This window comes from Cyprinodon tularosa, unplaced genomic scaffold (genome assembly GCF_016077235.1).
Source record: "Cyprinodon tularosa strain WSP-4 unplaced genomic scaffold, ASM1607723v1 ctg270, whole genome shotgun sequence".
NCBI classification, from domain to species: domain Eukaryota; kingdom Metazoa; phylum Chordata; class Actinopteri; order Cyprinodontiformes; family Cyprinodontidae; genus Cyprinodon; species Cyprinodon tularosa.
This window is the reverse complement of record NW_024038975.1, coordinates 930,330-952,820: the sequence shown is the minus strand read 5'-3', so window position 1 is coordinate 952,820 and position 22,491 is coordinate 930,330. Positions and strand designations below refer to the sequence as shown.

Here is a 22,491-nt window from a genome sequence, read left to right as displayed (position 1 = left end):
AAAAGGGACTGAGAAAGAAATCTCACAAAGAAAAAAAATTAATTGTTCTCTAATGTGAATCCTATGAAGTGGTGAGTGAGAGGTTGACACATCAAAGAACAGAGGAGACAAAACTGATGTCAGGTTTTCATACCAACCCCCTGTGAAAACCTCTGCTTTAAGCTAAATTTAAATCTCCATGTAGAGCAGATAAAGAAACTTTATTCAAATAATCACTAAATTTGTTCTGTTTTTTTATGGAAGCTGAACCAGAGATGAGCAGGAATGAGAGATTACAGGGGTGCACTGAAATAGCGAGGAGGATTACCCTTACCAACAAGACTTTTGATGAGTTGGGCAAACTCCAGTATGGTGTGTTCTTCTGGGTTTCCCTAAAATCCAATGAAACATGTTGATTACATCAGTTTGCCAAAGACATGACGATGCATGAAAAAGATTATCCTTCCTATGCAGCATTATTAAGACCGTCTCTGATTATGCACTCACCAGATTGACCGGGCTGCTGATGTTGCTGTTCATCAGCAACACAAGGCCGTTTACGAGGTCGCTGTAAAAAAACACACAAACAAAAAGAAACAATTTTATCAACATTAAACTCACAAACTTTATATTTAGATAAACATTTGTGAAAATGATTATATCAGTACTTGTCTTGGCACGAAATCTGAATTTTTCTTGAAAAAAAATTACTTAGGCATTAGTTGCTTTCCTATTTTTTGTTGCAGTTGTTTTTTTTGTTTTGTTTTTTTTAAGTGGCTCACAGGAAATGGGATTAAGAAATGGGCTTAAAACCTTCACCATGACCTGCCCATCCTTTGTTCCTTTTGATAGGAAAAGGTAAAATCACTTTATAGTCAAACATTTGATACATTTTTGTTTAATCCACCCTGTAGGGTGCAGTGAGCAATTTACAGAGCCTGGTGAGCATCTCTGGATAAGGGAATTGCTCAGGGGCCTGTTTCAGAAAGGAGGTTAAGTGAAAACTCTGAGTTTGTTAACCCTGAAATGAGGGAAACTCTGGGTTTTCTGTTTCAGAAAGGGAGGTAAGTTAAACCTGAGAAAGCAGAGTAAGTCAAGCCCGTTTCTGAAAGAGAGGTAACTTAAACTCAGAGTCAGTTACCATGGCAATTTACTCTGTGAACCTAACCTGGTCGGGAGCAGGTTTTCTTCAGAAAATCCAGAGTTTATTTTGGTCTCCTCTCCTTTTTTAAAGAGGAAGTGGTGTTTAAACACCTCATTGATTCTTTGGGGACATACAGTATTCATTGCACACATTTCAGTCACGTAGAGCACATCAAAGGGAATGAAATGGCATGTCCTTTTATGGATGATCCTGTTTGTAAAGCCAGGTAGCTACTCTACTCCCATGATGTGCTCAAGGCTTACCTGCTTGAAGTATGTTTTTATATTTCATTTTCAGCTGCTGCCATGTTCTTTTGATGCCTGCAGGATTGCACCTATCCATGAAAACTAAATTAGGTTTAATAAAATACTGTTCTTCCAGTTTCACCTCTGATATTATAACAGTTGGGTAGGTTACTCTAAAATAGTTCTTAATTACTAACTACAAATTTTATCTTCAACAAGTCTAATTAGATTAATGTAATAATTACTGTCTCTAGAAAGTATTGGTCTACTTACTAATTTGTTTTACTTACTTATTAATTACTTTCTAAATCCCAAATCAACCTCAACCACTTGAACAATACAAGGAGAGACAAGAAACTGCACTTCTAATGCTTTCAAATAAACAATATTCAATTGCATGAATTAATCTTAAATTGACAAAAGTGTGTAACTAGAGGGAGAAAGTTCAAATCAAAATATACCTTTTAAAAATTTGATATTAAATCCACTATTTTTTTATAGTCTTTAATTTAATTACAGTATTTATATGACTTAAGTAACTTAAATCATTACACCCAACACTGTATAAAAGTAATTAAAATGTAAACTTACGCATTGACTCTAGCAGCTATTTTCACCCAAGCTAACTCTCTCTCCTTCGCCGCTGCAGCCGTGTTGCTTTTTTTTTTAAATACATGTTCAAATTCTGCATATGCTTGCATAAGCACATCCAGTTCTGCTGGTGAGAAATATGCACACCTTTTTTTGTCTGACGTTGTTGCCATGGTGACTCATAATATCTGTGCTCCATTGATAATGGCTTTTTATAGTTGTGGTGCACGCGCTTAACTCAGAGTCAGTCAATTTAGAGTTGATTGAACTAACTCATTTCTGCTGTTCTGAAACCCAAAACTCAGAGTTTCTAATCTCAGGATAAGTCAACTCAGAGTTCATGTTTTAACTCAGAGTTGGTTGAACTTCCTTATTGAAACAGGCCCCAGGTGTCTAAAGTGGAAGTCTGAGTTTTAAACCAGCAGCCTTTGCAGACTAACAAGGACACAAACATGGAACCAAGCTGGAAAACTCTCCCTCTAACAACTAGACTAGAATTGTATAATGTTTACAATTTTCTAGAAGCTAAAGTGAGCTAGCATACATCTCCACATTTCTCGGCTAAATTGTGTTTAAGCAGGTCTGACTTGTGTCAGGTGTTTTATGTCTTTCAACAAGTTTTCTGTCATTTTTCCTTGTCCCTTCAGTCAGCCTAATTGACTCGGATATCATGTAAAAAGCTAAAGATAAACTTCATTTTATTGCTTCACACCAAGGCGGGGTTACCTTGCAAGCGAGACACATTGCCACGAGATTTGCAAATTCACAATCTCACAAAAAAATCTTGCCAGATGCCAACAGCTGCATTAGCCTCAATACAGAAATGTTTCGTACCAATGAAATGCAGTGACGGGAATGATGTCAACATGGCAGAAGGCTGAACCAAAACAAACATGGCTGCGCCGGTTTCAGCTGGATTACAGCTCCATTTGTTTTTGAAAAATGAGCAAGATTACTTTTTTGCCTTTTTCCTTTGCGGTTAACAAGAAGCACACTGGGATTTTTGCCTTTGGGGATGGGAACATGTTTGCACGTTCCTCCTGGCCGGATTTGGTAAGAGTTTGATTTATCAGTTAACTCCTTGAAACAAATCAAGAATGTGAAACGTCTCAGCTGCTAATGTGGCTGTGATTGGCTAAAATCTCGACATGGGAGGCGGATACCCAATCAGTTAAAAGAATCATACCGAATGTCTCTCCTTTTTGTGAAGATGTTCCACAGAAACCTACTAAGATTGAAACTGTATATGAAATGAATGGATACACGTATCGTTCTGGCTTATGCTGGGTTAAAGCACAGGCATGCAACAAGAAAACAAGGCTTTATCAGTAGAGAGCTCAATTCAAGATTGTAAAGGTGGCTAAACATGAAGGAAAATCTGTAGAGGAGAGGTCTGCCGACAGAGATGCCGCCAAAATGGGACTTATTTAAAAAAATGTTTCTGCTATTTAGAATGGCAAATATTGCAGAGTTCACATGTAAGACAGACACTAAAGACTGAATCATTGAATTATACAATACTTCAGCAAATTACAAGGTCAGATATGCGTACCCTTCCATGAGCAGGATGTTGCAGAATTATGTTTAATATTTGCTTCAAGAAAGTGGATTTTATTAGACACAATTATAGTGCTACCATCTACCTGCTTGGATGTCCTGACCTTGTTTAGGTTCTGGCCCAAAGCACAGAGATTTTCCATGCAGATTAAACCCTTCCCCTTGAATAACAGAAATACTGGGAACGATACTATACCACTTAACTAGTTAATAGATTGCAGGGCTAATTTTCTGGTTTTAAAGCAAATCTGTAACTATTTATGGGTTAATTCTTTAAAGGTGGGATGGAAAAACATATAGGATGTTAATACAGCTGAGAAAAATAGAGAAGCTTCAGGAAACAGGTGTTTTGAAACTGTTTTAACTTTCTGCTGCAAAAATATCAACATATAATGAAATATTAAGGTGTTTATGTCAAGTTTCAATGGCTCAATAACTTTCAATCTATAAATGAGGTTGTGTTAACATTTACACTGTCGACACTGAAGAAGGCTTCTTATCAGTGTCACTGATTACTCATTTCTACAGCATCAATTAAAAAAATATCTGGATGGCTGCCTAAAGGACATTAAATCAGAATAAGTTGAAACTGAATTCATTATTTTCAGCTTATTTCAACTTTAGGAAGTTAGCAACATATAAAACGTAATACTTTCTTCACTGTCTGGACTGCATATCGAAATGATCTTCTTACTGAAATTAAACTGGGCTGCGACATTAGTTATCAGCTAAAGGGTGTTGCTAGGTCTTAAGATTGTGGTGTGCAGAAGTTTAGTTTATTATTCTTATTACTTATTAGTTTTTTTTTACTTCAAATAAATATAACAGATGTAGCTGAAATGAAAATGAAGCAACATGAACATATACAATAGTCATATATTCCCATATTTGAAAAGTTTATACTTTTTAATAATCCCGTCCCTTTTTAGTTTTTGTTGATTTATAAATTTTCCTGTATTGCACTCGTTTTCTTTAAAGAAAGCACCACATTAATATTCATATGCACATATTCATACAAAAACCCAATGCATGCATGATTTCACACCAATCCCTATTTCTTTCTATCACAGAGTTTTGCGAAGTATTTATATCCCTTTTACCTTTCCGCATTTTGTCACATCACAATAACAAACATAAATTTATTTTATTGAAATCTTATGTGAAAAACCAACACAACGGGGTAAATGTTGAGTAGAAACTAAATTATACATGATTTAAAAACATTTCTTACAAATAAAAATCTGGAAAGAGCATTGAGCAAAAGTATTCATTCCCCCCTGAGTCAATTCTTTCTGCAACCACCATTTGCTACAGTTACAACTTCTTTCCTTTAGGGTTCGTTTTTGCAGCTTTGCATATCAACTGAGTGAAGAACAGTTTAAAAACTTCAGTGTTAAACACAAAAAGTGATTGTGAGCTGCAGTTTTAACATCCTGCCACAGATTCTTGACTGAGTTTATTCTCGACATTGAATCAGACCTAAACCTTTGATCTCTTTGGTGACCATAGACTTTAAAATTAGAGCGCCATTGTTGACAGCATGTGTGTGTGAAAGCTTTCAGTCACTAGGTGAACATTTTCTTCAAATACCAGAGAAGACAACATCATAAGTGTTGACTTCCAAGCTTTACATTTAATTTAATAAGGAAAACTAGAGATGCTCTTCAAGCTCCAAGTATCTTTATGCAACACACACACTGTACCAAAACCCTGTACCAAAACCTTGGTACAGTGTGCAGTTCTCGTGCAGTTCTCCTCTCTTAACCGATACTGAATATTAGGTTACCAAATACTATGCTATGATAATCAGATCCAATCATTTGAGGTCATTATATGTAAAATAACTACTTGGATGGCACGTAGTGTAAAAAGAGGCACGGTGTCCCTGCAGTATATAAACACTTCTGGATTTTTTTCAGATTGTGTGTTTTCCTTTAAGAAATTTATTTAGAATAGTCAATTCAAACTGCAACATAACGTTTCTGTAACCTTGTCCTAAACTCAGGTTTGAACCTATGGTCTTTTAGTTCTGTGTGGGATGGTTTTTGAGAAAGCACTAAAAATGATCTATGCAGCTTTATTTCCATCTCTAAAGGCAGCTACTGTCAGTTTAAGGAACTTCTGAGCGTAATTATGTTGATTTAGTTTTGAGTCAAAAGAAAACTGTAACCAAAAATCATGTGATACAAATTAGCCCGAGCAGCTCAGACCATTACTGTCTTGCAAATCTTGGTTAGGTCATAATAGATTGCTAGAATAGGCTAGAACTCATTAGCTCAGATTAAAGAAAACTGTTTTCTTCTGTGAACCAAACACAATTTAAGATTTAAGTCTTAAGTGAGACTTGAATCAAAGCCACATACTTAGACCCCCCCTCTCTGTTTTAGATGAGCCACGGGAACTGGTAAAATGAAGAGGCAAACAACGACATACAGAAACATTTTCCTCAAGCAGGGCAGCATTAGTTGAGACATTTATTAAACTAAAAGCCATTTTTGGAATAATTACAGTTAACATCAATATGCTTCAAGAGAATTCATTTATACTGTTAAAAGTTTGTTAAAAGGGAGAAATGCCTGTAGATTTAAGCCCAAAATGAATAAAAATGTTGCTTTTCCCCAAAGGCTTCCTGTTATTTTGTACATTTTCTTTTATGTGCACTGATATAAACCTTCACCAAATAATGTTTATTCAACACAAACCTAACATTAAGCAGCAGGTACATAGTTTGATGTGAGTTTTAGAGATAGAACATCAAATGCTCCTTCTCTGTGATCGCTCCCTCTTAAACTGATTAAATTAATCGCTGCAACCTCCACGAACAAACGATAAATACTGTTTGAAACTGGAAAATACTGATATTTGAGTCAGGCTTGAAGCTCTATCAGTCCGCCTCCGACCAAGAATTAATTTACCACACAGCATATGTCCTGTTTTATTTATACACCAAAATCTCTTTCTGTTTTACACCATTATGGGCAACAAAACCATCATTTAAAAACAGAAATAAAATTCTGACACAAATCCCAATACTTTTCCGATCCCAGAGATGTCTGATCTAATTTCATTATTGCTTTTTTTTTTTAGATAGCTGTGATAAACTCATCTCTGCAGGTAAGTATGATATATATGAATTTACACAATTTTTGTTTCTAAAAGGTAACTAAAAACAAGAGACAGAGAAAACACTAAATCATGGTAACAAGAAAAAAATTAATCTTTAAAATTAATATACAACTGCAATGGTTCTAACCAACCATATCTATTAAACCTAAGACTGAAACCTCCCTGCTTTTCAAGAAATTTTAGCCCAACTTCATTTTAATTACTTTTTTATGTTTTAGTAATTTTACCAACCTTTGGTTGGTAAATTTTTTTACCAACCTTTTGTGGCACCAGGGGCCATCAATTTTGAACCTTTTCACAATATTCTAATTTTCTGATATGATGAATTTGGGATTTTCATTTGTTGTCATTTGTAATCATCAAAATTAAACAAAATAAACATCTGAAATATATGAGTTTGTATGTAATGTATGAATATAATATACAAGTTTCACTTTTTAAATGGAATTACTGAAATCAATCTACTTTTTCATGATATTCTAATTTTATGACCAGCACCTGTAGTATACCATACCAATTTATTTCTAGTGCACTTCAAAAACTGCATAAAGGCTAACCAAAGTGCTGTGCAAAACAATGAAGACATGTGTAGACATAAATAACACTGTAATTAAAACAGAAAAAAAGGAAATAGTTAAAAAAAAAACAAGCACATTTGAAACACAGATAAAAAAATAAAATAAAACTCCCCCTGGGCTTACGTAATGGGAAAAGTTTGCTTTCAGATGAATTTTAAGAACATTGAGAGGGAACCAACTGATAGGAGCCAGAACTGCAAAAGTTCCCTCTCCTCTAGAGTGATACAAACACCGATAAAAGCATCTCGTCTGCAGATATTGACGATGCAGCCTTATTTTGCTGCGTTTCTATATTTCCTTACAGAATGCATCTTGTGATTGAAAACTAAGTAGCCACTGGCTAAATGTCCACCAGAAAACTGGCTGTTTCAGGTTATGAAGCTCCTTCATCTTTGTATAGACTGGACCTGAAAATGCATGCAGTGTTACATGTTCATAAAGGCTCTCAGGGTGCAGTATAGAAATAGTCTGAATAGATTTTCCCATATGGATAAGCTGCAGTGTCACTGATATCTGAACTTAAATATTGCTCAAAATCAGCATCGAGTAAGAATAGAAAAGCAAAAAAAAAAAAAAAAAGAATGAAAAAATGGATTGCTTACCTCACATACTGGAAGGCTCGAGTCTGGGATCCAGTACCATACACCTGAAAAGACATCAACTCAAGTTATTAGAATATGATAAAAAAAAATAAATAAATAAAAAACTTGTATCTTCTCTGTAAAATAACCCATCTGGGTGTGTCAAGTAGCTGCAAAAGACTCGAGTTTGAATAAAGAGGTGTTATATTCAGGAGGCTGCATCCTCAACAATACATTTTAATCCCCATGGGGGCTTATATGGGTGTTGACAGAAATAATAATGCAAGCATAGATATTTCAAAAGCATCCATTTGTCACACACACACAGTTTGTGTTTCTCTATCCTTGTGGGGACTTTCAAATGACTTCCATTAATTTCTAAGCCATTTCTACAGCCTAAACGTGACCCTAACCCTAATCTAAACTCAATTCACACCTTAGTCCAAACCTAACACCAAAACCTAAAACAGAATTTGTACCCATGGGGACCAGACATTTGTCCCCACTACAGCACCTGGCCCCCACAATATGCTAAGATTTATGGAATTGGTCCTCACCATGTAATAAAAAGGCACTCACACATACACACACACGTTTATTCTGCTATATGTAGTGAGGACCATGTGTCGACTTCCATTGATTTTCAGTTATTTTCAACCCTTTCTATGGCCTAACCCTTAAACTAACCCTAAACTGAACCATTAAAAATGCATAACTCACCCTATCCCTCCTGACACCTTAGCCCTAAACCTAACCATTAGCAAAATACCTTGTGAGGTCCTCATTGTGATGGTGAAATCAGAAAAATGGTCCTCACTCTGGTTCCTATACAAGCTTACACCCACACACACAAAAATGAAATGAGATCAAGCAAAAAAGCTTAAATTGCATACAGTGAGAGGTTCTCCTTGTAGCGCCTGGAGGATGAAATTACTGACGACTCGCCCGTCATTCATGTGCATTCGCGAACCAAACGTGTTGAAGATTCTTGCCACTCTAACCTCCACACCCTCCTGCAAATAGAGATGAAGAGGAGTTATGGGGCACAAGCTTTTCAATTTACCTCAGACTTGTTGGGCTTATCTGCAAGAACCAAGGGGCTAGTTTCAGGGAAATACAGTGTCGCATCAGCACATGCTAAACACTAACATTTCTGCAGAATGAGAAAAATATTCATCCCAATCTCTGAAAAGCCAGGTCAACTTTCATTTGCACTGAAGATAACATGAACAAAGACTTTCATTCATTTCAAATAAAGAAGAAAACATCCTTTAGGCAACAAACTGCAGCAATTGATGCAGCCTGCAGTATTTAAAGAAAGTGAACCTCCGTAAATAAAGAAGTCTCCAGTATTTTGATTATAACAAAAGTATATTGAGAAAACAGATGTTCATCTTTACTGATGAAGACTTTTAGGTGATAAAATACTCATACAGATTGCCTTATGCAGCAAAAGTTTCAAGAGTTTTTGAAAATATAAAATGGTGATAATATAAATCATTAACTTGGAATTTAAAAACGGTTAAAATAAGTGTAATCACAATCCAAGTTCCAACTTGAGACCTTTAACCAGAACCCCATGAGAAACCCTGTCAATTTTAAGTTTACAGGTGTTAACGTATGTGCCTAAGTGGGGTTTTATAGGAGAAGTTTTTGAAATTTAAAGTTAAAAAACAAAAATAAGATAACTGAACACAAGAAATTTTAAGCATAGCTCATTTCAATGCCTGTTGGAGTTGGATTACACACAAATAAAAATGAATCTACAAAGTTTAAGTCAAAAAACAAAAATGGATTTGTGCCCTAAGAAATGTGTTGCAGTTAAAACACCACAAGTGGAATGCAGAGTAATGCAGAGGGCTGTACAGTGAGTGTTTTACTCGCATTTCTAGCGTATGAAAAGACTGGGGCAAACTGGTACGTTCATGTGAGTACAGATTTTCATTCCTTTCATTTGCATTTTGCTCCTAAAATAAGTCCGGCTTAATAAAGCATCCATTCTTTTAGTAAAACATATGAAAGAGCGAAAATTTCAAAAAAGTCAAATAGCAAATTTGTTGGGGAAAATATTTAAGGAACCAGTTACTAGACGTCTCTGTTTCTTAATAGATTTAAAGCAGCGACACCTATTTGACAATAGTGAGCACACATTTACCTCCCTATTCGCACATAATCGTGAGAGAAGCACTGTGAGAACGTGTCTGGCCATAGTTACTGAGGTCAAGCACCCCTGGATTAATCAGGTTATCCAGTTGAAAAAGACAGGAAACCAAAGAGTTGCCTTAAGTTCAGAAAGTAGTGGGGTTGTACATAGAGCCCATTCACAAGAACACAAGACTGAGAACGGACAAAGTCCCGGGATTTTGTTCTCACCCTTCCCCTCTTTACAGAGCATGCATCAGAGCAGACTTGTGCGTTCTCCAGACTGACAGCTGTCCCAGCATGCACTGTGGCAGAAGCAGCTGCCAGTGGAGCGCTCACAGAGCTCAAGAGTATTGACCTAAAAGTTAACTTTTCTGGTGCTGCTGTTCTATAAAAGAACCTTTGAAGATAAATTAAGGCAAGAACATTATCCTTTTAAACTTCACTATATGGCCTATTTACTGATTTAGAGCGTAATAAAAATAACAAATTTCTGATGTTGAGAGGACCATGACAAGCAGCGAAGCTCCGCAGCTAACTACAGCCTGGACTAACGCCATGGCCGCATATTAAGTACCGCAGGCTCTGATGGAGGTTTTTTTGTTTTATTTGGGAAAAAATTGTTTATTTTGTTTTGAGCTGACTGTGTCAATAATTATTCACCCAGTAGATTAAAAAAGTAAGTATTTATTATCTAGAGACTATTAATAACAGGAGGTGAAATGCAGCTCCAGATGAGTTTTGAATGCGGTGAAGTCACATATACAGTGATGGGACTAACGGCGTTGAAAGTAACGGCGTTACTAACGCCGTTACCTTGTTTTAGTAACGAGTAATCTAACTAATTACTTTGACTGTAACTATAACGCAGTTACCATTGCAGACACCCCGTTACTGCGCGTTACTCAGGCCGCACAATTAACCTTTTTTCATGATAGGACTCGTGCGCAGCTGCGTGAAGCTGACACCCCACCCACGTCAAAAAACTCTGCAAATAGACTGAATGGTTAGTGCAACGTTAGTGCAGATTTGTGCAGAAAAAAATATTGTTTGTGCTACTTTTGTTTAAGAGATATTAAAGATTATTTTTTAGGTCATCCAGAGGTGCGCGCCTTGTCATGAGAGAGGGGAGGATGAGAATGGCTGATGTATAGTGAGATTCCGTCTGTCAGTTGGGTAGGTGGGTGTTTCTGCTGGTGGGTGTTAACGTACAGCACAAACAGAGAGATGGAGAGTGAGGATGACTCCAGCAGCAAAACAGCGTTTTCCTGAAGGAAATACCGGTGTTACGTCGAGCTGCGTTTCCCCACCACATAACGGTTTCCTCTGCATCTCCGCACAGCGCAGGCGGCACGAGTCACCGCGCAAGCGACAGGAAACGCGCATGCTCGCTAAAGGTGCGCAACAGTCGCCCTGTGCTCGCGCCACAGGAGAACTATGGAGAGCGTGAACGATCAAATGTTAGCCTATATGGAGAAAGGGAGAAATCTGGATGGATGGATGGATGGATGGATGGATGGATGGATGGATGGATGGATGGATGGATGGATGGATGGATGGATGGATGGATGGATGGATGGATGGATGGATACTCTGTGGCAGGGATGGAGATCCATATTTTATGTCACACACAGAGTATAGATCTAGTAGATAGATGGATAGATAGATGTTGCAGTATCTATAACAACCCAAACACACAGGATTTCAGAATTAGACATCCCCAGTTATTAATTTCACCAGATCTGAATGCCCTGTTAAAAAAACTTCACATGGCGTTCCCCCCTGATGTCATTTACATTGAGTTGCAATAAATGCAAAACTCTCTGCAGGTTCTTGTCTTTGTCGTCCGCTCTATTCAGCTGGCTTTGGAAACACAACGCGAGAAGGTGGGGGCTGGGTGGTGAGGGTTACCGGGCGAGAAACGCAAAAGTAACGCAATAGTTACTTTTACTAGTAACTAGTTACTTTTATTGTGGAGTAACTCAGTAACTCAGTTACTTTTTGGGAGAAGTAACTAGTAACTATAACTAATTACTTTTTCAAAGTAACGTGCCCAACACTGCACATATACGCGTCTGCTCCAGTTGAAACAAGTTTATTCTGCATGCTCCCGTTCTCCCAGAGTCAACACTTTTCTATGTTCTTGTCAAGAACGTATTTGGTGAGAACATGAGGCCATACTTGTATGAAAATCATGTTTTACGTCATTATCCCGCACCCCTTCAAAGACCTCAAAAACAGTTAAGGATGGAAGCGATCAGCTGTGAAGTAGGACAGTTTAGTCTTCTGCAGCAGTCCTGCCTTAGCATAACTGAGGTGTAACCCTGACTGCATGAGGCATGAGCCTATGAAGTCTAAACATTATCTTTGTAAACATCATTTATCAGAGAAAAACACAAACCACAGAAAACATATATCTATATGGCACTATTGTTATGACTGGTCATAACTAAGAGAAGCAAGTAATGAATGCCAAATTACAATGATTATGGTAAAACATTCATAAGTCATTATGATGAAGATGGGGGTCTATATTTTCATTTTTAATGGAAGATATTAGCAAACAGGACATGCCTTCAGTTTTATGCATTTTAATTGACTTTAGCAAGACTGCTAAAATGTTTAGAGATTGGATCCAACTCTTCCCTTTGAGTTTGAGGACAACTTTACAGTATATTGCAAAGGGCAGAACCAGGCGGGTAATTCAGTGTGACTGGAAACACCCATTTGAAAAAAAGATGACCTTATGAAACATTAATTATTACCCAGGTTAATTTGAAAAATTGTGCTATTTAAAAACGTTCTACATTGTTTTAATTTGCATGCACTCGTTTTGCAGGTAGAAAAGCTAAGCATACAGCCCCGGAAAAAGATGAACAAAGAACATCAGCAGAGTTGACTCAGATAAGGTTCTGAAGGCAATCCTAATCCTCATCACCTCCATGTTTCAGCATCTCATTAGTATCCATCAAAGCACATATTCTGGCTCAAACATACTTGCTGAACGGTGTGTAGCAGCAAGAGGTTGGTTTACATCACATGTGTCAAACTCAAGGCCCGCGGGCCAGATGTGGCCCGCCACGTCATTTTATGTGGCCCGCTAGAACTCCCACAGCCGTCATTTTGATGGTTCTGAGATTTTAAAGGGAAAGAACTATATTTAAAATTAAATTTATGTTGCTCATGTTAACTCAATTTTCCTGATTCTAAATTTCCTTCATTTTCACTTTTTTTTTTTTATACAATTAAAACGTAAAAAATAAATATGGTTAATTCTACCTCGATCCCCCACAACCGCCATTTTGACGGCTCTATTAGTTGCATTGTAAATTCTTCCCGCTGTTGATTGACGATTGGTACCGTTGCCTAGCAACCAACATTCTACCTAGAACTTTTTGGCTAATATGGAAAAAGTGGCGTTCAGAAGAAACCTAACAGCGAAACAGGTTTTAGAAATGCTTCAAAATATCGATGATAGTGATTCGGGCGGAGGGGGAGAGACCGATGAGGAGGACTAGGTAGGAAGCGGCTGTGTGACACGTGTGTGTTAGAGGAACAAGCAAGCATATGTTTTCTATGCAACTGTAATTGTCACTTGAATAAGTTATAATAAATAATGAGTTATTTAACATTAAGGAGTCGTTACATTTATTTTACATTACATTCAATTACATTTAGTTACATTTATAAGTTACATCTGGCCCTTTAAGGACAGCAATTACTCTGATGTGGCCCTCAGTGAAAATGAGTTTGACACCCCTGGTTTACATGGAGATAAGGGATAAAGGGACAATCAGAATATAAATGAAAAAAATTATATTCTGATTAAGCAAGTTAGTTTATGCCAGTGGTTTTCAAAGTGAGGGCTGCTAGGGGGTCCTCAGAATATTGCAGGGGGGAAAAAAGTACATGCAAAAAAATCCCCCCAAAATTATGATGAAAAACATTAGACATGAAAAACCCAGGTGGAATTAAAACTAAACTCATTTAAAAAACACAGATGGATCCAACTTAGCGAACAATGCACTGAAATGCCTATTTGTGTGAGTCTGGCTTTTCAACCTTAAAGGTACTCAAAAAATACACTATGTTGAGTATGCAGGGTTGAAGGGACAAAACTGGATATATCATGAAATAAATGAACCATAAAAGTAATAAATGTACCATGACATAAATTAATCAACCATGAAAAAAATCCATGTACAATTAAAGGTTCCATCAAATAATTAATTGCACCATTTATTTATTTAGTATATCTTTAAATATTTAAACGTACTATGAAACTATGAAATGTACAATAAAATTATTACATTTTTCATTAAATAGTGATGAGATCGAATAATTAACCCTTTATAGGACAAGGTACCATTTTTGATCACTTGCTTACCCCTTAGAAATGGAGTCCCCCTGTCCTTGAGTGAGGTCTAGAAGCACAAGATCTATATCCAGCCCATTCAGCAAAGATATTGCTACATGTCTGTACATCTTATTTCGGTGTTTGACCAATTAGATTAGCCCTTGAATGATATATTACCTACTAAAAAAGTTAACAAGTCAAGAAAAAGAGGTAAAAAAATTTAACATGTACTGAAAAGTTAAAAAGTAAAGTTAAAAAGTTGATAAGCCTAACAATTATGTATAGGTTTCCAAACTAAAAATGTGTTTCTTTCACTCTAAGACTGTTTTCTATGAATTTCTTAAAGAAACACTTTTGTTATTTTTCTTAATGTATTCGGGCAAGTTGGCATTTCTTTGATATAAATTTTTGGCATCAAAATATCTATATTTTTTTTTACAGATACAGTTACAAAGGTAATAAGGTCTGGGATTCCAATAACACTATTGGCTTGAATTTTTTTTATTTTCAAAGTATTTCACTGAGTGCCCTATCAAGGGTTAATAGTCATTTTTTTAAAACACAAATTTTAAAAAAATAATTTCTCTCCATACATATTTATTTTATGGGTATCTGAACTGCAGCCTTATTATTAAATTAATCAAACTGCGAACTTGACCAATCAAAGGTTGTGAGCGGGGATATGGCAGCTTTATAGACATGACCTCTGATTGGCTGCACACTGAGAAAGACAAGTCAACTTTCTGGTTTGCTTGATGCTAAGGTTAATGTTTTCATTTGAAAATGTGTAAATAACTTCAGTGATGTGTTACAATTCTTTTACCACCTACCAAGTGGGCAGCCACAGCTTATAAAAGCCTAGTTTGGACTGAACTATCTCTAATGTGTTCATAACAGCTGGCCAGAGGTAGTCAGTAGGAGAGGCTAACGTTGAACCTTTATGAAGTCTGTGGCAGCATCCTTCACACTCGATTAGTCAGCTGCCGTGGCCTATTTATATCTCCATAGTCCACAAGTGGTTAATGTTGGGTTATGGGACTGACAGACATCAAGCCCCGCCCTCCTGCTAAACACACTAGAATAAGGCATGATTTATTTTGTTCTGTTCTTAACGTCAACATGGTTTGTTTTTTTAGAGAGAATATAATTCAATGTTGAACATGTTTGTCAATATTTTTTGTTTAAAAAAAGTAATAACAACTGAATAGGTATAAAAGTTTAAACATATGTTGTATTCTCTGTTTGCAAAGCGAGTTCCCAGCCATTAGCTGGTGCTGTTTGGGAGAAAAAGTTTGGGAAGCCCTGGTTTAAGCTTTTCCTTAATCCAAACACCCTTTCATATAAAACTGTTGTAATGGCAGACAGGAGGCTAAAAATGTTAATGCACCACATAAGACCCATGGATGGGATGTGACAGTCAATGGGTTAATATATGAAGCCACCATTGCTCTTTGAACCCAGCAGGGTTGATTCTAAGGTCCCAGAACAGCCAGAATCAACGCATATCCACATTTGTTGCTTTTTTTTCCTCTGCATAGGCAGGCGTACAACAGTTCTGCTGTTGTTTTGCACATGTTATCAGCTAAAAGGTCAGTCATACTGGCTGAAAATGCTTGATAATGAACATCAGAATATACTTTGAATCTCTCATCCTGCATAATTAAGTCAGTTTTTATTTTCTGCTTCCCTTTAGCTTTCTGTTCTTCATGAAGACTTGTCTTGGAGAATCCTCATTTTGTGGTCTGTTATTAAAATTGTAAAGTTATTCAAAACAATAAATTTTACTTGTTTGGCACAGAGTTAATTATTTTGTAAGCTGAACTCTCATAAAAAAAAACCCAAAAGGAATTCTGTAACACAATTCAATCCTATGAGATTTCATATTAAGTCATATTCTTTCCTTTCTTTAATTTTTCGTTTATGTTCATCACACAAACAACAATAAAGGCCTTAATCTGTTTCCTACTGCTGAATATTTTTGTACTGGTCGTGAGCATTAAACATTAGGTACTATAAAGGTTAATTTGCTTAAAGGAAAGGATCAACTGTGAGAAAGAGTTGAACTTAGCAAGCTCAGAATTACTCTTTATATTTTAACATGTCAATTTCCTGGTAAATATTGGAATACTTTAGCAAGTTTAGGGTATTTTAAACTAAAATCACCCCCCACAATGCAGCTTAGGCCCATGTAACACAAACAGAAGTTGAAAAAGAAAAAGATTGAAAAAGATTCTTGTATTTTTATTATATTTTCTAGAAATCTCAGAGGTTATATCAGGGACAAAATAAAAAAATTCTCCTTGAGTCAGCACAATGCAGTCTGAATAAAGGCTGGTAGAATTTTTCAACTCTTTATTAGCACAAAAATGTTTTCCTATGCAGACTATGCAGTATTAAAAAAGCAAAGCAAAGTTGTATTTTTCACCTTGTTTTGCAGAGCCACAATGGGCACCAACTACTTTTCTCAGAAGCTTTGAGACAAAGCCTACGTAGGTAAAAGTATTGTATTGTTGTTTTTAAGATGGATTGGAGCTGGAAATGAACTTATTGTACTTGTATGACTGCAGTGAGGGGAAATAAAGCTACAAAATTAAAATTCTTCTTGTCTACTTATTTAACAAAAAAACTTCAAGGCAAACTTCCTTTAAAATGGAACCAAAAAACTGAGAAGAAAGTTACCTCTGAGTCTACCAAACAGCTAAAGTTACATTGTTTATTCTTATTTGGAAAGTCTTATCAACTTAACAGACATTGTTATTAACCTTATTTTTTTCCTCACAGTTTTATGCCCATAAGCTACAAGTAAATGCTTCTCATTCAAGATATAAAAGATATAAGATATAAGGAAAAACATCCGTTCATAACAATAGCAAATATGTATAACATGTGGAGTGATCACATTTGACTCAAAACGTTAGGAGCAATTTACTTTCATTAGGTGAATATCTCAGATCCTACCTACTGTGAACAAAAATTAAATCAGGGAGAACCACTTTATCATGGATACAGATAATAAAACCTGTTTTTATAATCTGTGGCCTTCCTAAAGTCAGCTTCATGCATAAACAAGTGGGAAAATGCATGAATAAAAACATGGAAATTATGTATATTGTTTTCTTGAAACTGTGGATCATAAAATTCATAAGAGCTGACTTGTAAACTATTTCAAGAGTGAAGACCAAGGACTAAATACAGGTAAAGTGATACAGAGATGCCTGAATGTACACCTAAAGTTTAAATAATCTCTGTCTATGAAGCTGACCTATTTTTATACGCTAAGATAAAAAGTGATCCTGTCTCCATCTAGGAGGGGCTCTTAGGACAAAGCCTTCAGCAAAAATGACTTATGAGCAGGCTGAATGAAAGAAACTTTATCTTTATTTTCAGCTAATTAAAAATATATATTTCAGGTGGCAAATACTGTGGATGTCAAAGTTTGAAACTAAGGCCTTATTCATAGCGCTCAGTTTGGCCCACAGTCCATTCTACCTTTAATAAGGCTGTCAATAAGCCATGGCTTCCTGTAGCTACCATTATGTGATGTACATTTATCTATTGAGCCATTCATACCTTCAAACAATTACGACAATTTATGACAGCAAGTCAGACCAAGATTGGATATTAAAACTGATTCTCATCTTTTAATTTCAAGGTAAACTAAACGAAAAGCTGCATGAAAGCCAGCTGAAAAAATGCATATCTTTGTCAAATAGAGTGCAAGTTCAGCTTTTATGGTTAGAAAAATAGCTCTTAATAAAACTAGCTTTTCTTAAGAAGCTTAAACAAACGAAAGGATGTATTTACATTTTTTAAACAGATAGTTGGATATTCATACATAGCTGCATTACTAATAGTACTATCAGTAACTTCTAGCAAAACCATCAGCAATCAATAGTGATAACAGAAAATAAACTTAAATTATCCTCTAAGAAAAGTGGATCATCATTTCTCAATACATTGCTAACAAATTATTAAAGTTGTGCGAGCCGTATTTCCCCCCGAATCCTTGCAAAATGACACTGTCTTCCAGTTGTAAATGTTATTGACTTTTGACTATATGACTAGACGGTAGATGTGATGTGTGATAATATTGTCTGTCCTTAAAGGCGACTGACAGCTGGGGGTTTTCAAGACAGCTCTTGCTGTGATTTTTTTCTAGCAGGTGTGAAAAAAAATAAAAATAATGAGCAGCTGAGGAGGAGCAGGAGACGGCGTAGATAAATAAATACCACCTGCCTGAAGGAAAGGCAATAGGAGTCGGTCATATCTGATCACTAAAGGCTGCTGTCACTCAGCCCGCTATCAAAAAGGCTCTGCTGAGCTGAAATGATTGGGAGCTTCATTGAAGGTTCCTCGTTAGAAATTTCAGTGAGCTGATAAAGGATTAATTGATACACTCTCAAAACAACTACAAGCTATTGCTTAAAAGTTTGTAAATTTAACAACACTGTTACACGTTTTACAAAATTACTAAATCCTAACTATTCCCCAACATCTTTAACCATAATCTAGAAATCTAGAAAAAAAGAAATGACTTTCAAAGACATCCATGGTTGACAGCAGTGTTGTTTTTATCAACGATGATGAAATCATTTCTTGAAACTTTTCATGACGATAACGAAAACTGACAAGCTAAACATGGATCTTTGATGACTAAAACATGACTAGTCACAGGATTCAGTTTTAGTCAACGAGACGAAACTAAATGAAAATTTGTGGGTCGTCGGTCAAACGTTTAAAAGGCATCACTGTGCTGTAATCTGCTAAGCAGTATCAGCCATGCAGCTGTGTCCTGTTTGATCACACTGCCCACCTGCTATGTAATGTTGCACATGCTGCAAGAGCACCGATGGGTCATGGCAGCAGCAGCAGTGTCTGAGAAAATAACCCGGAATGGTCCAGTACTGAGCTCTCAGCTCTGACAAACTCTGCTCTGTTCTTCCCTCTGTGCTTGTGGGTCGTTTAGCTCAGAGTCTGCGCTTCTCTCGCTCCACTCTGATGGCTCGCTCTCAGCTGTATGGCTCTTCTTGCTCTTGCTACTTAATAAACTATGTGGCTGATCATCCTCTGCCAAGTGTAAAAAAATCCCTCTGTCTAACTATTAATATTTTATTTCTTCCAGCTCACAAAAGGTTATACTAAACATTCTTTAATTTCTACAAAAAGTAATACCTAAATTATATCCAAATAAAATATTTAATTTAATTCTGTTTATTTTTTGGATAAAGAGCCAGATAAAAAGGTACATAGATCTTTGAATATTTCTCTCATTCTTCTTGTTTCTATCTATTTAAATAAGATGTAAACGTTTCCTTATATTGTCATTAAAGCATCCGTTTTCTTTAAATATTTCAAAATTTTAGTTAACATAGTCATTCAGTTTAGGTCTGGATTGCCATGGGATTAAAAGGGAATTATGTAGGTTCTCTCAGCATTTATTTAAATATCAAAATCCTGTGAATTTAAATCTACTTTGACCCCTGAGCAGAGGTAACCAAGAGGTAAATTAAAGAAATAAAGCCCAAATTGCCAAAGTAGAAAGAAGAATGCTTTGGTTATTTGTTTTTCTGGAGCAATGAACATTTTATTGATCTGTGTGTAATGCATAATTCGCAGTAGATCAGGAAGTGTTTGCTTTACGATGGAAACCTTGTATGTCTAAAATGATTCCTTTATTGTATATTTTATCAGCTTGTCTGTTATATTAACTGACATGATGTGTTGAGCTAGATCTGCTGTTTTTCACAGCTTTTGTGAGACAATTTTTTATAAAGTTGGGCATTTATTCTTAAAAAAGTTTATTTGAATTCGATAGATCAAAGTTTTCTGCCCAACCGCAATGATAAACTGCATGGCAGTATTCTATACCCAGCAATTGCAGCATCTAGGCAAGAGCTGTCAGTCTGGTAAAGAAGCTGCTTTTTATTCGAAATTGTAAATGTTCACATTTTTTGCAACATAAAACTGACTAAAACTAGACTAAAATGTGACTAAGACTAATAATGGTTTTAATCCTGAAGACTAAGACTAAATCTGAGATGGCTGTCAAAAACAACACTGGTTGATAGTGAAATGCTAACTTTTTATCCTTCAGCATATAGGTATATATTAATAATAAAACAAAGGTGAAAAAATAAAATAAAGAAAACATGATACCTGCTTCATGTAGGCATAGCACATTGTCTCTGCTACACGTTTTCCCTCGTCATAGCACGCACGAGGACCAATTGGATTGACATGGCCCCAGTAGTCCTCATTTTGGGGATGTACCTCTGGATCTGAGGGTGTAAAAAAAGCACTCATAGTTATACGATGAGCGCATTAAAAACTTAAAAAATGCTTCTTAAGACTTTATTTCTACAAGAAAACATATTAACAAAATGTTGCTATTGAGCCTAAATTTTGAGTTTAATAACAAAAAACATTGAATTAATTGAATCAGTATCAAGAATCCTTATGATCATGAAGACAAAACTAAATTTTATTGAGACACCTGGCCAGAGTGAACCAAAAGAGCGCAGACAAAAATTCAACATATAGTCTGCAATACTAATGTAAGTAATGAAAATATTCTAATTTTCTCTGCATACCAATTGTTTTCAATTTCAGAAACAACTTGTTCTGTTGTTTGTTGCTTCAAACACTAAGAAAGAAAAAAGCAGCAGAAAGACAAGGATAGATTCAATATGAAGCTGTGATCGTTTCTGATCTATACAAACCACAGTTAGCACAGATCTGTTAATCCACCAATGGTCGAACTAAACTTTTCTTTAGGAAATTCAAAAGTTTTTTCCAACTTTAGAAATCAGTAGCACACAAAATACACAAATTTACTCAAATTCTATTTGGTTACCTCTCAGTGTTTTTCTTAAATTGTTTCAACAAGTCATGACAACTTCCACTAGAGCAACCTATTTAAGTTGCTGATTTTGGATATCATGACCTGGACGATTAAAAATTTGAAAGGCAAATTACACAGTCACATTTATTTTACTTTTACTTTGTACTTTAAAAAATAAATAAATAAATAAATAAATAAAATGAACTGCTCTTTTAGTTATGGCCTGAATATATATTAGTCCGGAATTATTAGAATAAAATGCATTTAATCTCTACGTCGTACTGAATAACAAGAGTTTTTTAAACTAAAAAAACAGATAAAATATACTGTTTTTATAAATTTTTTATTTTAGTCTCTAAGATTCCAGAATTTACACCCACTGTATTTTGTATTTGTGACCGATTATCTTATTTTTTACCATGTTACTACTTGAGGAGCCATCTTTTCTCTTATCCCCCCATATATATATATATATATATATATATATATATATATATATATATATATATATATATATATATATATGTGTGCAGTAACTGTTGTTAATGTTGAAAAAAAAATCAGATAATCAGACACAGTTACAAGACACAAAAGAGGCCCGCGAAACCTTCAAGATTTGAAGACCGTTTGTGTGGAAGAATGGGCCAGAATCACACCTGAGCAGTGCATGCGACTAATTTCTCCATACAGGACGCGTCTTGGAGCTGTCATTGGCAACAAAAGCTTTTGTACAAAGTATTAAATACATTTCTGTAAGTGTGTATTTTACCTGTTTACAGTAAATTTAAGACTTTTCCAATACTTTTCTCAGCTTTGAATGTTCTTTTTTGTATGGTTTAGCCATTTGAAATTCTTAAAATGCGCAATTCATGTGTTTGTTTTTTAGCTGTGCATTTAGAGAAAGTTTGGATATGTTATAAAAAAAATAATCAATACATTGATAATGACTAAAAAAAACAGTAGCTACAAGCCTAGTGTGTTTGGATCTGTGTGTGAAAGATAGAGTTGCCTGGTCAGTTTGTATCTCTCGGGTACCATTTATTTGCAGGTGCTCTGATGACATGACTGAGGTAAGACAGTCATGGACATAATTACCACAGCAGTGATTAACAATCTACATAGAACCATAATCAGAAAGATTACAGACAAACAATTTGATCAAATTCATATCAAAGCATTTATTAAATGACAATTTGGGGCCTAAAACAGACCTTATGTTGCAGGTTTTTGAGACCATCTAAAGTGAAACACTTTTTTTATTTTTTGCCAAAAATTGGATTTTAACAGCTTGACTGACAATCCTCTAAGGTCCAATATGGACATTGACAGAGCTGCTAACTTTCACATATT

General features: G+C 35.7%; 1 protein-coding gene across 3 annotated transcripts in view; it reads right to left on the bottom strand.

Moving 5' to 3' along the window:
• Positions 1 to 22,491, bottom strand: part of uxs1 (UDP-glucuronate decarboxylase 1) — a 45,631-nt gene that overhangs the window by 3,976 nt on the left and 19,164 nt on the right. For all 3 annotated transcript variants that reach the window (XM_038289658.1, XM_038289657.1, XM_038289656.1), the window contains 5 exons: positions 20,457 to 20,578; positions 8,695 to 8,814; positions 7,823 to 7,866; positions 487 to 547; positions 314 to 371 (listed from right to left, as the gene is read on the bottom strand). In XM_038289658.1, the coding sequence (XP_038145586.1) occupies positions 314 to 371; positions 487 to 547; positions 7,823 to 7,866; positions 8,695 to 8,814; positions 20,457 to 20,578 (405 nt within the window). The remainder of the gene's footprint in view (positions 1 to 313; positions 372 to 486; positions 548 to 7,822; positions 7,867 to 8,694; positions 8,815 to 20,456; positions 20,579 to 22,491) is intronic.